The sequence below is a fragment of the Trachemys scripta genome, chromosome 10 (assembly GCF_013100865.1).
Source record: "Trachemys scripta elegans isolate TJP31775 chromosome 10, CAS_Tse_1.0, whole genome shotgun sequence".
NCBI classification, from domain to species: Eukaryota; Metazoa; Chordata; order Testudines; family Emydidae; genus Trachemys; species Trachemys scripta.
Window position 1 is genome coordinate 19,691,558 of NC_048307.1, and position 13,372 is coordinate 19,704,929.

The following is a 13,372-nucleotide window of genomic DNA, read 5'->3' on the forward strand; positions in this document are numbered from 1 at the left end:
TTTTGATTAATGCTTGGAATATGAACTATTACATGGGTACCCCTCTGGGTTTAACATGTCACTACTACCTGTTTAATCAAGAATGAATGAAACAACTGAGCATTTAATTAGTAATTCTTTATTATTTCCATTTACTTGTATTTAAAGTACAGTTTCTGTTGAAAAATGACAAGAGACATTACCAAAAAAATGCCAAGCAAAAAATGACATGACTGGCAAAATTTAGTGGACATTTTCTTCATTTAATACTGCACCATGTTGTTCGCAAAGTTGTTTTTCTGGGGGAGAAATCTGCAAATTTGCCACCTCACATATGAATTTGTCCCACAGTCTTTCTGACTTGTAACTGAATCTGTGTGAAGCCAGGCCACGTAAGGGCTCATTTTGTTATCACTAACCTAGAGCTCAGTCCTTCAAGGGGCTGAACTCTCTGGTCCCAATCCAGCAAAGCCCTTAGGCATGCATTCAGCTTTAAGCACGAGTAGTCCATTATCACATGCTTAAAATTAAACAAGTGCTTAAAGGCTTTCCCGGATCAGGGCTACAGCACTCACATTCTTGCAGGATTGAGCCCGTAATACACAGACCAGGTTGACCAAGCCTCATAAACCTTTGCGTCTGAACTGGGTTTCAAGAGAAGCTGAACTGATTTATGGTTTTGGATGGAAACCGTCAAAATATGGTGGGTTATGCTGAGTTTTTGTTTAAGTGGAGTGGTTTGTTTGAAGGCAGGGGTTTGGTGTCTGGGTCTATACAAAGTCTGATTGCAAAGATTGCAGAGAGATCAATAATAGAGACCACACCGGCGTTTTAAAAAAAATCTATTTACTCAGATTCCATTCTGTGTGAAAGGTCAGATTATAGAATACAAAATACAGGAGCCCTAGAAGTACAAACTGGTATTCCATATACATGGGCATATGCAGGTCCAGGCAGATAGAACAGAAACAGTTTGAGTAGACCAGTTGAGGCTTAATGACCAAGTTTCACCTGGCAGTACTTTGGACCACAACAAAAGATATCTGACTTTTTATTTTTCGTAGTAAACTCGTGCTACATTCACACTTTGCTCTTTGATTGTAAATTTTACAGCAGTACACTAAAAACCATCATATTATCTGTACTTTTCTTTGACTTGTAAAAGTTGGATATATTACAAATAGTACGTTAATAGAGTCCTCAGTATAATATTCACATTTTTCTATCTTCGGACCAATTTCAGCACCTTGTCATGTAGGTGAGCCATTATCTTGCAGCAGAGTTTTTACATGGGTGTTGGGTGGTAATAGATATACAGAAAAACAGATTCCTGAATTACACAAAGATACAGGGTCTAGGATATGATAGGTTGCATACTAACAGAAGTGTACAATAGTGTATTGAATTTTAATAGACAGATACATCTGTTAAAATAAAAAGTCATATAAAACATGCCAACATAGTATCATTTTGCCATCTCACTTAGGGCCTGAGTTTACCTGCATTGGCATTAGAAAGTCCAAAAATTAAAGGTAATTGCATGTGGACATCCATTTCCCTGCACAAGGGCTGATCTTACATGAGAGCTCAAAAAACGTTCACAGGCCCAGAGGCATAGAAGAAAGATGTGTTATTTTGTTGCTGGTCCACAAGAAATAAAACTACAAGGACAACAAAAAACCCAATTCAGTATAAGAGCGATTTTACACATGCAATACCATAGGTATGCCTGTCCCTTTCACTTAGCATTCTCTTATCTCCTTCACCTTGAAATGGCAGCTATAATCTTCCAATCTCCTGCTTCAGTCTGATGGTCAAATCGTGCCATTTATTCACTGGGATGAGTAGTGGATAATGTGGAACTGTACAGCCCCACAGGTCTAAAGGAGATGTAATTCCCTCCCTTAACAGCCTGGTGAATATGGGACTATGCAAGCTATATCATCTGTGAGGACAGTGCAACATGATCTACTAAATGCAGCCAGTCCATTTTCTGGGCCAGCACAGGACCCTACCTCCTACCTGTTCCATTTGGGATGCTTGCACCAAGAGAGAGACACAAAGTAGCCCCTGTACTCCTCTGAGCCAGTGGGAGCTGCAGGTGCTCCATGTCTCTCAGGATATTCACAAGTGTCTAAAGGCCAGATTTTAAAAAGTATTTATTTAGGCACCTACAGATGCAGATAGGCACCTAATGGGAATTTCAAAGCGCCTAGACCCCTAACTCCCATTGGGAGTTGTGCAGGACTGAGCTCTCAGTGGGAGTTGGGGCTAGGAGCTTTTGAAAATCCCACTAAGTGCCTATCTGCATCTTTAAGTGCCTAAATACATTTAAAAATTCATCTCCAAGTGACTGAGGGGCCTATGTCCCATTGAATTTTCAGAATCCTACTTACAGAACAAGAGAAATATTGCACTGGAACAGTACAAGTACTTCCACATAACATCAGATGTAATTACTACACTCTACTAGTCTCTCATCACTATGTATTGTGACCGTTATCAATTGAGCATGTAATTAACGTAAAGTCCTTCAATCAATGTCACTGGCCTACTATAGCAGCTCAGGTACAACTAATAATCTTGTTGTGCTTTGGATGTGAAAATAAAAGTATGTGATGCATGAAACGGAAGCAGCTGAGCATATTTTATTAGATACGTAAATGTGGTGCTTATTTCAAAGAGTGAGATATCAAACCCCATCATTACCAAGACTATATCAAGGGCCTGAGCGTGCAATCCTAATACAGACAAACCACACATATTGAATTATATGGCAGTTTTGCCTGAGCAATGGCTGTAGGATTGGGCTGTTAAAGTAATGGTGAGATGAGAACACCACAAGCAGTAGAGGAATGCCAGAAAGGTAGATTCCTCAATCTCAGCCACTCAACGAGGGTGAGAGAAAGACTGAAGATGTTACATAAGCCATGCACTAGTGGAAAATGTGAAAGTAAGGGGAAGAAATCTTCACCTAAAAAGCCTGTGGCATCACTAACACAGGTGCAGTGGGGGGAAAGCTGGTCTTCTGATAAAAGCTCAGGAATAGGAGTCAGGGAATGAGTGTCCTCTACCATATGCTCACTGTATGAGCATGGTGAAATCATTTGTGCCTCAGTTTCCCCAGCCATCAACTAGTCAGAAAAGGGCATTAGGAGGGTTAACTAATTCAGGGCAAAAGCTGCCATTTCTCCACAGGCGGAAGAGTCTCAGATGCTGTTGAACCCTGTAGTTGTGCTGTGTGTAAAGGTTTTGGAAGTTCATGTGGGTTGGAAACTGTGTGTGTCATATCCCTGTTTAACGTAGACTGGCTGTGTTTCTGTGCTCAGCTTCTTGGGTACAGGATCGTTGGGTCACTGACCAAATCCTTCCCCTGCTTCCACACACATCTGGAGTGGGCTGCAAAAGCTGCGGAGACTTCTCTGTTCCTGAGACTGGGAAATGGGCCTCAGGGCAGGTTCTCTGGGAGAGGATTACTTATCTCTGCTCCCTCAAAGATCATCAGTCCCCAGCCCAGTTACTCTGGGTGGCTGCTAAGAAGAGGATTTCCCCCCTGAACATTCGTAAAAGGCTTTGAGCAGCTCAGATGAAAAATGCTGTAGAAATAAATACAAAGACTTATTATATGGAAGTTCCAATGTAATTATGTTGCTAACACTGTTCCAATTCTCACATTTGTCATTCTAGCTTCATGATATTTCCACACATTATACACTGTAGGTAAATCTGGCTTTTTCCTTAGACACTGGTGTTACACTGTAATCACTTCATTTTACAAACACTTACTACAGTGGGGCCCTCTTATATTGAAACTATTTCTCACTGAACCAACTTCATTCTGAGTAGAGGTTCACTAGAACCAGAACTGGAATTTGCACATTACAATGGGAGGCCATTTTGGTCTTCCATTGTGCTTCCCTAGAAAGGTGTTTTCACTATATGTGAGTTCACTAAAAAAAGACTCCAGTGTATTTGATACAGCCTCTCATACTGATCTCTTGTACATTGTTGACCCATTTTCAGTATGGAGAAATGCAATAATTTTTCTCTCTTGGTTTTTGTCTTCATTTGAGACTCTTGATTTCTCACACCATAAGTCAAATAAGTTATACATTTTTAACAGTGAGGGTAATTAACCATTGAAACAATTTACTCAGGGTCATGGTGGATTCTCCATCAAAGGCAATTTTTATATCAAGATTGAATGTTTTCTAAAAGATATGCTCTAAAAGTGGTTCTCACCTTTTTTCATTGGCGGACTCCTAAAAATTTTCGAAAGGCGGTACAGACCTTTTGGAAATCTATTGTGTGTATATATAATTGAATTCTGTTCAGTCAGTTTTCAGTCTTAGTCTTTCACTGACCCCTTAGACATGGTCTGCGGACCACAGGTTGAGAACCACTACTCTAGGAATTATTTTGGGGAAGTTCTCATGTTATACAGGAGGGCAGACTAAATGATCACAGTGGTCCCTTCTGGCCTTGGAGTCACTGAATCTCTGAAAAGTCTGAAAGAATTTTCTCCAGAGCTGCTGCTAATCCATATATTTCCAGGAGGGAGTTCCCTAAGTCTGATTGCACCACTTTCTCTTCACCCTAGAAAGACATCTGAAATCCCAAAGAGTTCCATCTTCTGTTTTAACCTGTAACATACACAACTTTACCTCTGTTGTATTCCCTTATCATGGTCATCTGATACATCTCTAATGCTTATATACAAAAATAATTTACAGTAGCAACTGTTAATCTGTAGTAAAATACAATAAGCAACTAAATTTACAGGGCCATAACCCCCACTGTGCAGCTGAGGAGAGAATGAGCAAAGATGGCTTTAATCAACCTTTCTTCTTCTCTAATCCTGGGGTCAGCCCAAAGCGTAGTTTAGAAAAGCCTCAGGACCATAGCTCTGTGCCACTTGGAGATACACTTGCAATGGGGAATCCCTGACTAGCTGATTAAGCTGCCTTTCTTCCTGGTTTGCAGAGCCAGAACAGTGAAAGGCAAGTGGATCAGGAGACCACTGTATTCCACAAATCTGTTTATAATGTGTACCTCTAAATAATAATAATCAACCTTTTTGTTTTCTTCAACAGCAGCCCTATGATGTACATTTCAAGAAAGAAATGCAATTTGCATGAGAAGGATGGATAAACAGTTTAATAAAATGCCAAGCATCCCAAGCTATTTCACTGCATTCTCTTTTCCTGCTTGAATTCCACACACATTTTAGCACAAGTAGCACTCACCTACTTTATGAACTGTGCATAGTATATCTTAAAAACTAACACTTTTTGACTGATGCTAATCTGTACATATTGTATTACAGGTCTGGGGTGTGAAATATATTTCCTTTGCTGCTCTATCTGCCAGGTACCTCCAATAATACACTGACATCAATGGAGTGATGATAGTGCAGCAAATGACTTATAGAACCAGTAGAGAAAAGGGTTAATGTATTATTATGAAGCACCAAAACAAACATCTCCAAATACAGGAAGATTCCAGCACCTCTTTTTTGTGAAATTTGCTCTGCCTCATGTTATAAAATTTGCAGATTTGGTTTTATTTGCAAAACTCATTTCCATTCAGGGAAGCACAAAATGTTTCCACTGTATGTTTCCAATGTATTCCTTTATAAATATCAAAATATAAAATATCTACTACTTTGAATGGGTTCACAGAAATAAATCTTTTTCTGTCCCTGTCCTAATATAATCCATTGTCTCATTTGCTTTTTTAATCACTGGTATGGATTGAGCAAGCATCTTCATTGAGCTGTTCACAATAACCCATAGATCTTTCTCTTGAGAGATTACAACCAATTCTAAACCCACAGGCATTTGCACAAGAAGTTTAAATTGTTGTCCATTGTACTGCATGTTGTTTACTTCAGACTGCCTCAAATCCGTTGGACAGCTTCCTCTTCAAGAATTTCACAAATAAATGATTAAATTTAGCAGTCTCTAACACACCACCACTAGCCTTTGCATGTTGATTTACACATCTATTGAAGCTTTCATTTTATGCCTTTCTTTCCTCACGGATGTCCATGCTTGCTTCTGGAAATATATTAATTACTTATTATTTAATAAAATAATAATCCCAGATTTCTGTTTTCTTCTAATCTGAGAGGAAGTAGAGTCCAGTGGCTATAGCATAAGGCTTTGAAGGCAGGAGTTCTGGATTCTGTTCTTGGCTCTGCCCCTGAATTGCTGAATGACCCTCAGTATGTCATTAATCTTCTCTGAGACTCAATTTCCCCACCTGTAAAATGGGGTTAATAATCCTTGTGATAAGGACCTTGCAGTAGGAGGTGCCATCTTCTGGGTGTGACATAAAACTAAGGTCTTCACCGCTTGTGGTCCACGAAGATCCCATGGGTTTATACACAAACCATTAAAGATAGCCACGGCCAAATAATGACTTTTACTGATTCTCTGCAAAAATACAACAATTTTCCAAGTAAAATTAAAATGGATGTTTCCCGTCCTAATATATGTATATTCCTTGTACCCCTTTTCCCATTGCCATAAAGCGAGCATTGGCTATACCAGCAGAGAATGGGAAGGCAGAAGCTTTCTAGGTTGCAAATGTGGCATCAATATTATTATTAATATGCTGTACATACTTAGATGGTGCCCATCAGCATGGTACATATTTGAGCCAAGCAGCTTCTCATGCATCATACTGTGAAACCTAAGGTTCTAGACAACGTCAGTGGCTGCTGCTTTCCAGGGCAGGAAAAACTCAGACCTTCTTCTGGGCTTTTTCTAGATACTAGCCTGAACTCCTAGCAGAATGTGACTCAGATATCAAAATGATCTAGGGCAGTACAATTTTTTTTTAATTAGTGTAATTGGAAAACAGACTTTCAAATTCTCATTTGGCCAAATTCAGACCCTGTATAAGCTACACAGCTACACTGAATAAAACCGAGTTGCTGTCACACCTGGTCAGAATTTGTCTTCTCTACTCATTTGATTTTAGAAACAACCCCATGAAATGGAGGTGTCATGTGAATACATGCCTGATAGCTGATGGCAGAGAGCTCCCTCCGTTTGCCGAGTACCACCTTGACTTCTTATATCTAGCCATACTTTTTTGGTGAATTCTGTGTAGTGTTCAGTTGGCATTAAGTCTATTGCAGCTCCTTTAGGTGGACTCTCTGGGACCACCTATGAAACATGCATCCAAACAGGCATGAGGGCAAACCTGCCCAGCTGCTGGTCCACGGTTTGATATTTTAGATATTCTTGTTGATAAGTACTGTATCACCAATCATTAGCCCTGCATATGTAGGAAAAGTCATATTAGAGTCTCCTAATTTATAAAGTGGTAAGAAATTATAGTATTTCCAAAAAGTAAGGGGCCAGATCTTCAGATGGTGTACACTGACAGAGTTCCAAAAACTTCAAAGGAGCTATGCCAATTTACACCAGCTGAGGATCTGGCCCAAGATAGCCACATTGTTTTGCATCTCCCGCCCCTGAAACACTCCTACTAACTGCCAAAGCTTGTGGTTACAAAGAGGTTTTAGAACAGGAAGAGAGATTAGTTTACTTATGTAGCCCGTAGCAACTTTTCAAGAGAAATGGAGGGAGTAAAAGGATTACTTAGATTCTTAAATTCACTGAAACATGAGAACTACATGCTCCAGTGTGATTACACAAAAGAGCAAAGGAACAAAGAACTACCTTTCTGTATACTGAAAACAGAGAAACATGGAGATAAATCCTGAAGTCCTTACCCAGACAAAAATCCTATTTAAGCCAAGTTCCTGAATAACTGGCATCAGAAAAGTATACAGCGCTAATGGACAGCTTGTATAAACATTCAAAGCTTTAAAAATAAAAGAGGGGTGTTCCACTCATTACAAATTTTACTAACAATTAAAACTTCAATATATATCAATCAATTCATCCACTAACAAATTGCATCTACTTCAAGGGTAGAACATGGCATATTGTTACAGCACACAGCAAAGCAACACTATATCTCAGTCATCATTTTTTCTCCAAGAACTATATTCTTAACAACATTTTCCATTTTGTGCATGCTGACAAGTTAAAGAAACAGAGAACAGAAAATAACTGATGGTGTTGTCTTTCAACTCTGTAGGAGGGATTAGTAATCTGATATCAAATTGAATTTTATTTCTTATTATTTGCAATCCTGATAGCTGTCACATTTATTGGTAAAAGTTCAAAAACGATCACCAATGGAATGCTTTCCGCATCTTACCGCAGATCACATAGAGATTGTGTATACTCTTTCTTGAAATCCTTGTCAATTTCCCTAATGTCAGCTCTTATTTTCCCTGCAGTGGCACTCCTCCCAAGTTCCTTTCTTTTAAATGAATGCAGTTCATCACTATACATTTAAGGCACATGCAGAAATAAAAATAAAAGCATTACCTATAATAGAATTATCACAAAAAGCATTAATTTGAGCACATTATTTCTAATTTGCTTTTGAGTGTTATGTATTGTCATACACATTCATCCATACTCCATACACTATGAATCTTACTGAAAAGGAGTACAAATATCCAAATATAATGTTGATTTTAAAAGTACTAATCAGAATAAATAAAGCCATCTTTTAATTGCTTCATTATCTTGAGGATATTAAATACACACACAGCAACAACAATTCAACTGCTACATCAGTCTTGCAAAATTCATTAATTTTTCCTTGTCATTGATCATTGTAGAGGGTAAGCAAATTCCTTTTGTGCTTAGACTGGTAAATTTTGCAAGGCTAAGTTATTGTCTTTGTACAAATTCTCACTGCAGGCTAAGGCAAGAGTTTAAAAATGTTATAATCGGTTCCTATAAAAAAAAAAAAAAGTACAATTTTTTCTCAGAATAAATATAGATTCAGTACCATAGGTTGCAATTCAGAGAAAACTCCAGTGAATGCAAAAGGAATCTTGCTCTCATAATAACTGGCAAGTATAAACACTGATGATTTAATGTTCTATCCCCCCCTTTTCTAGCAACCAGAAGTTGCTTGAAAATTAAATTACAGCTAATATTTCTCCCCAATGAGGCTGGCTACCATGTTGTGCAAATGCTCTTGCTGCACTGTGACAAGCAAGTGGCTAGAGTCCCCAGAGGAGACTAGCTGCCAGCATGAAAATAATTAAACAGCAATATACAATGGGCCTCTTTTCTGTGCAAACAGGTGCAAAACCAAAGTATTGCACTGTATATAATGACCACTGAGCCCTGGGATGAAGATTCATTTTAAAACACAGCAATCAGTTGGCGGTGCAATTCATTGCCCTTTATAAGCACAGTTTAACCATTTAAAATAAATACTCCATTAAACCACTTTCTCATTTCTCTGATGGTTCTCCATCTGCATTGACCTTCTCTCTTTGGAACCACAGAAAAGCCGACTTTGCTGTGCCATCACCGCTCTGTTGTGAAAAGCAAATGAAGATAGCCCAGAGAAAGCCACAGAGCCCAGTGTAAGCTGTTCTCAGGTAAACAGGGACCAAAACGAAGTTTGAAAGCTGTGTTGGAAAGAGAGAGAGTTCATTGTTAGGACCTGATCCTGCATTCCTTACACACCCAAAAATTCCATTGACTTCAATGGGAGCATTGGGTGGGCACAACGTAGGATAGGACTGTATGGCTAAGAAAAGGTTATTGACTTAGCACTGATGTTAACTTGAAACTCACCTGCACAAAAGGCCAGTACAACAGCCCAGTCTGAAATGAAAGTGATGGACTAATTACTATTATGTATTTCAGTTACAATGATTTATTTCAAGTATTCCTTTTTATTGACAGTATTTAACAAGGACTAGGAAATACCTCAACAAAGTTAATAAAAGGTGTTCAGTTTCAAATTAGGTGGTTCAAATAAGAGGTGGCAATATTAGAACTGCAAATAACCCCCATCAGCTGCTACCCTAAGAATGTCTAAGAGATTATTCTGCCTCGGTTTATATACAAAAATCTAACAATGCGAACTTCAAAATCATGTGATCCCTGATATGTAAGCACATTTACCAGATGGTTGAACAAATGTTTAAATGAGTGAATGTTTATTTCAGCTGTGAATGAAAAATACCACTGAACTTTATATTTATTTCACACTTGCAATGCTCCTTCTACTTGCTCATATACTGTAAACCCCTTTCTTAGAGCTGAACTGATTAATTAATTTACTCAGAGTAAGCAAGATCAGTAGAAGGACACTGTTAAACCAAATGTTCTTACAAAGATATAGTGGGCACTGGTTATAAGAACACCCTCCAGGGTGACAAAAATGCCCCTTTATCCTCATAGTGCAATAGTTCCAGGATAAGAAGTGAAATGCTGACTTTGTTGCAATGTTTATCCTGCTAATTTTTTTCTCTATATATTTTTCTTCCAAAGCCTGAAAAATCTTGAAAGTCCCTGATTTGCTCAGGTTTAGGATTTGTGCTGGCTTTAACCCACACTTGTTAGTATCACCTATCTACCATTTTGAAAAACATAGAGAAATGAGCTAAAATTGGACATCAGTAGTCTTAAAAGTGTTCTTAAAAGAAGGGAAAACTGTCAGTGAAAAGTACAGGGTGAAACTGATAACTAAAAAAGATGTCTTTGTAACTAATGTTATTAACAGGTGTTCAAGAAAGTGGTGCCAACTGTACACCTAACTATTTATTGATGGTTATTTCTCAAGATAAATGGTATTACAGCTCTTGAGTATAATTGTCTTTATTACATTGTGGATACTGTAATTGACACGGAATCAGATGCATTTGTAAACACATATGCTGTACAATTTAAGGATGGACTCAGTTTGCCCAACTGGAGATGGTAGCGGTACCTGGTTACCTATAATTCAGTGTTACTGCAGCTTTGCATGGAGCCCCCTGCACAGAATCCCAAAAGAATTGAGAGGAAGCAGAATTAAAACACAAACAATGTTGGAAGCTAGCATCCTATTTTGATTTAACTGTAGCATTCAATAACATTAATTGTTTTGCTTAACAGGGAGATTAATCAACTATTTGCCTCACCTTATATGTATTCCAGAATTTCTTTTTACAGTCGGAAAAAATGTTCTCTTTCCCCTGAAGTATACTCATGCCTGCTAGCAAAACATTTAGGACAATCAGAAAGATTGCAAAAAGGTCCAACATTTATTTATTACATCAAAATGTTCACATTCTGTCACAATGTTACAAGTCTCTTTGAAAGAAAGAAGTTAGAGTGATAATAAAGAGCAAATGTTCTGCATGGCTGCTTTATCCTGCTATATCACATCTCCTGATCTGATTCTCTTAATCTTCAGTGGTGATACCAAAGAGGTGATCCAAACTAAATCTACTATGCTGCATCTACAGTGACAAAAATGAAGTAGATAATTCATCAACAGTAGCAGCAGTAGAAACTATGGTATAGACAGGGCTTAGCATTTTGCTCAGGATTAGCTGACTAAGTGGTCAAAATGCCATTTTTTGCCATCATAAACAGCACCTTTGATTAACTCCAAAGTGTAGATCTGAAGAGTAGAGTTGCTCTAAAATGTACTTGTTTAATATACTGTGGACAGCAGTTTGAAATTTATACACACACTAGCTGATCTACTGCCCATTATGCTCCTAGGAATATACACATGGGAGCTTTGTCATAGGACACAAAAGGAGCCTGATCCAGAGGAGAGATGGGCACGTGCAACGATGGTTGGGAGTTAAAAGTTAGACAAATGCAAATATTGGACAGTAAAGAGAATCAACCCCTGGAACAAATTACCATGAATAGAGTTTGGGAGTGTTGGATGTCTTTCCAAAAGATGTGCTCTAATCCAACCAGAAGTTATAGCCTGCATTATGCTGGAGGTTAAATTATATGATTATAATGATCCCTTCTGACCTTAAAATCTACGAATCTATGAATATACACATACAGTAGCGAATGGGAGTTGAAGATGGTCAGCACAACTCAGGATTGGCCCACTATAATGACTATTTGCATGCCATGGTGTGCCTGGTAGGTAGCGGCTCACAGTACCCCTCATTGCATCTATCTGTTCACAATGGTGACTAGGCAGATAGCATTTGATGACAGGCAAATTTGTACTAGCTATGGGCGTCTTTCCTCCCTTCATTTACTTCCAATCATACCCTGAATGATCTGTTTGTCTGACCATAAAATGAGAATCTCATGATACTTACAATGTTAAAAGAGTCTAACCACTTAGGGCTTGTCTACATAGAAAAAAGGCCAAAAATAGCTATTGCTCACTGTGTGTATACTCTTATTCTGCACTAAGAGTGCCTTGGTGCAGTTTAGGTAATCCATTTTAGATATAAAATAATTCAGATTAAGGCTCACTTATTCTGGAATAAGAGCATCCACACATGGAGCTAATCAATAATAGCTACTCCACTTTAAATTCACATGCCCACCTTATTCTGGATGAACTTTCATGAGTAGAGTATCAGGGGGTAGCCGTGTTAGTCTGTATCTACAAAAACAACAAGGAGTCTGGTGGCACCTTAAAGACTAACAGATTTATTTGGGCATAAGCTTTCGTGAGTAAAAACCTCACTACTTCGGATGCATAGAGTGAAAGTTACAGATGCAGGCATTATATACTGACACATGGAGAGCAGGGAGTTACTTCACAAGTGGAGAACCAGTGTTGACAGAGCCAATTCAATCAGGGTGGATGTAGTCCACTCCCAATAATAGATGAGGAGGTGTCAATTCCAGGAGAGGAAAAGCTGCTTCTGTAGTGAGCCAGCCACTCCCAGTCCCTATTCAAGCCCAGATTAATGGTGTTGAATTTGCAAATGAATTTTAGTTCTGCTGTTTCTCTTTGAAGTCTGTTTCTGAAGTTTTTTTGTTCAATGATAGTGACTTTTAAATCTGTAATAGAATGACCAGGGAGATTGAAGTGTTCACTTACTGGCTTATGTATGTTACCATTCCTGATGTCCGATTTGTGTCCATTTATTCTTTTGCGGAGGGACTGTCCGGTTTGGCCAATGTACATGGCAGAAGGGCATTGCTGGCACATGATGGCATATATGACATTAGTGGATGTGCAGGTGAATGAGCCCCTGATGGTGTGGCTGATGTGGTTGGGTCCTGTGATGCTGTTTCCAGAGTAGATATGGGGACAGAGTAGGCAACGAGGTTTGCTACAGGGATAGGTTCCTGGGTTGATGTTTCTGTGGTGTGTAGTTGCTGGTGAGTATTTGCTTCAGGTTGGGGGGTTGTCTGTAAGCGAGGACTGGCCTGCCTCCCAAGGTCTGTGAGAGTGAGGGATCATTTTCTAGGATAGGTTGTAGATCGTGGATAATGCGCTGGAGAGGTTTTAGCTGGGGGCTGTATGTGATGGCCAGTGGTGTTCTGTTATTGTCCTTGTTGGGCCTGTCCTG

The 13,372-nt window shown here is 38.9% G+C and overlaps 1 protein-coding gene across 5 annotated transcripts in view; it reads right to left on the bottom strand.

The window, feature by feature from the left end:
- Positions 1 to 806: 806 nt before the first annotated feature.
- Positions 807 to 13,372, bottom strand: part of MPV17L (MPV17 mitochondrial inner membrane protein like) — an 18,205-nt gene continuing 5,639 nt past the window's right edge. The window contains exons 2-5 of one of the 5 annotated variants that reach the window (XR_004647436.1): positions 11,003 to 11,076; positions 9,669 to 9,698; positions 8,221 to 9,499; positions 807 to 3,575 (exon numbers count right to left, since the gene is read on the bottom strand). Coding sequence is in view for 3 of the 5 variants with exons in the window: in XM_034783770.1 (XP_034639661.1) it covers positions 9,320 to 9,499; positions 9,669 to 9,698; positions 11,003 to 11,076 (284 nt within the window). In the remaining 2 variants the exon portion in view is untranslated. Of the gene's footprint in view, positions 3,576 to 5,341; positions 9,500 to 9,668; positions 9,699 to 11,002; positions 11,077 to 13,372 lie in introns of those variants that run through there. The other 4 variants (XR_004647435.1, XM_034783773.1, XM_034783770.1 and 1 more) reach the window with 4 other exon arrangements.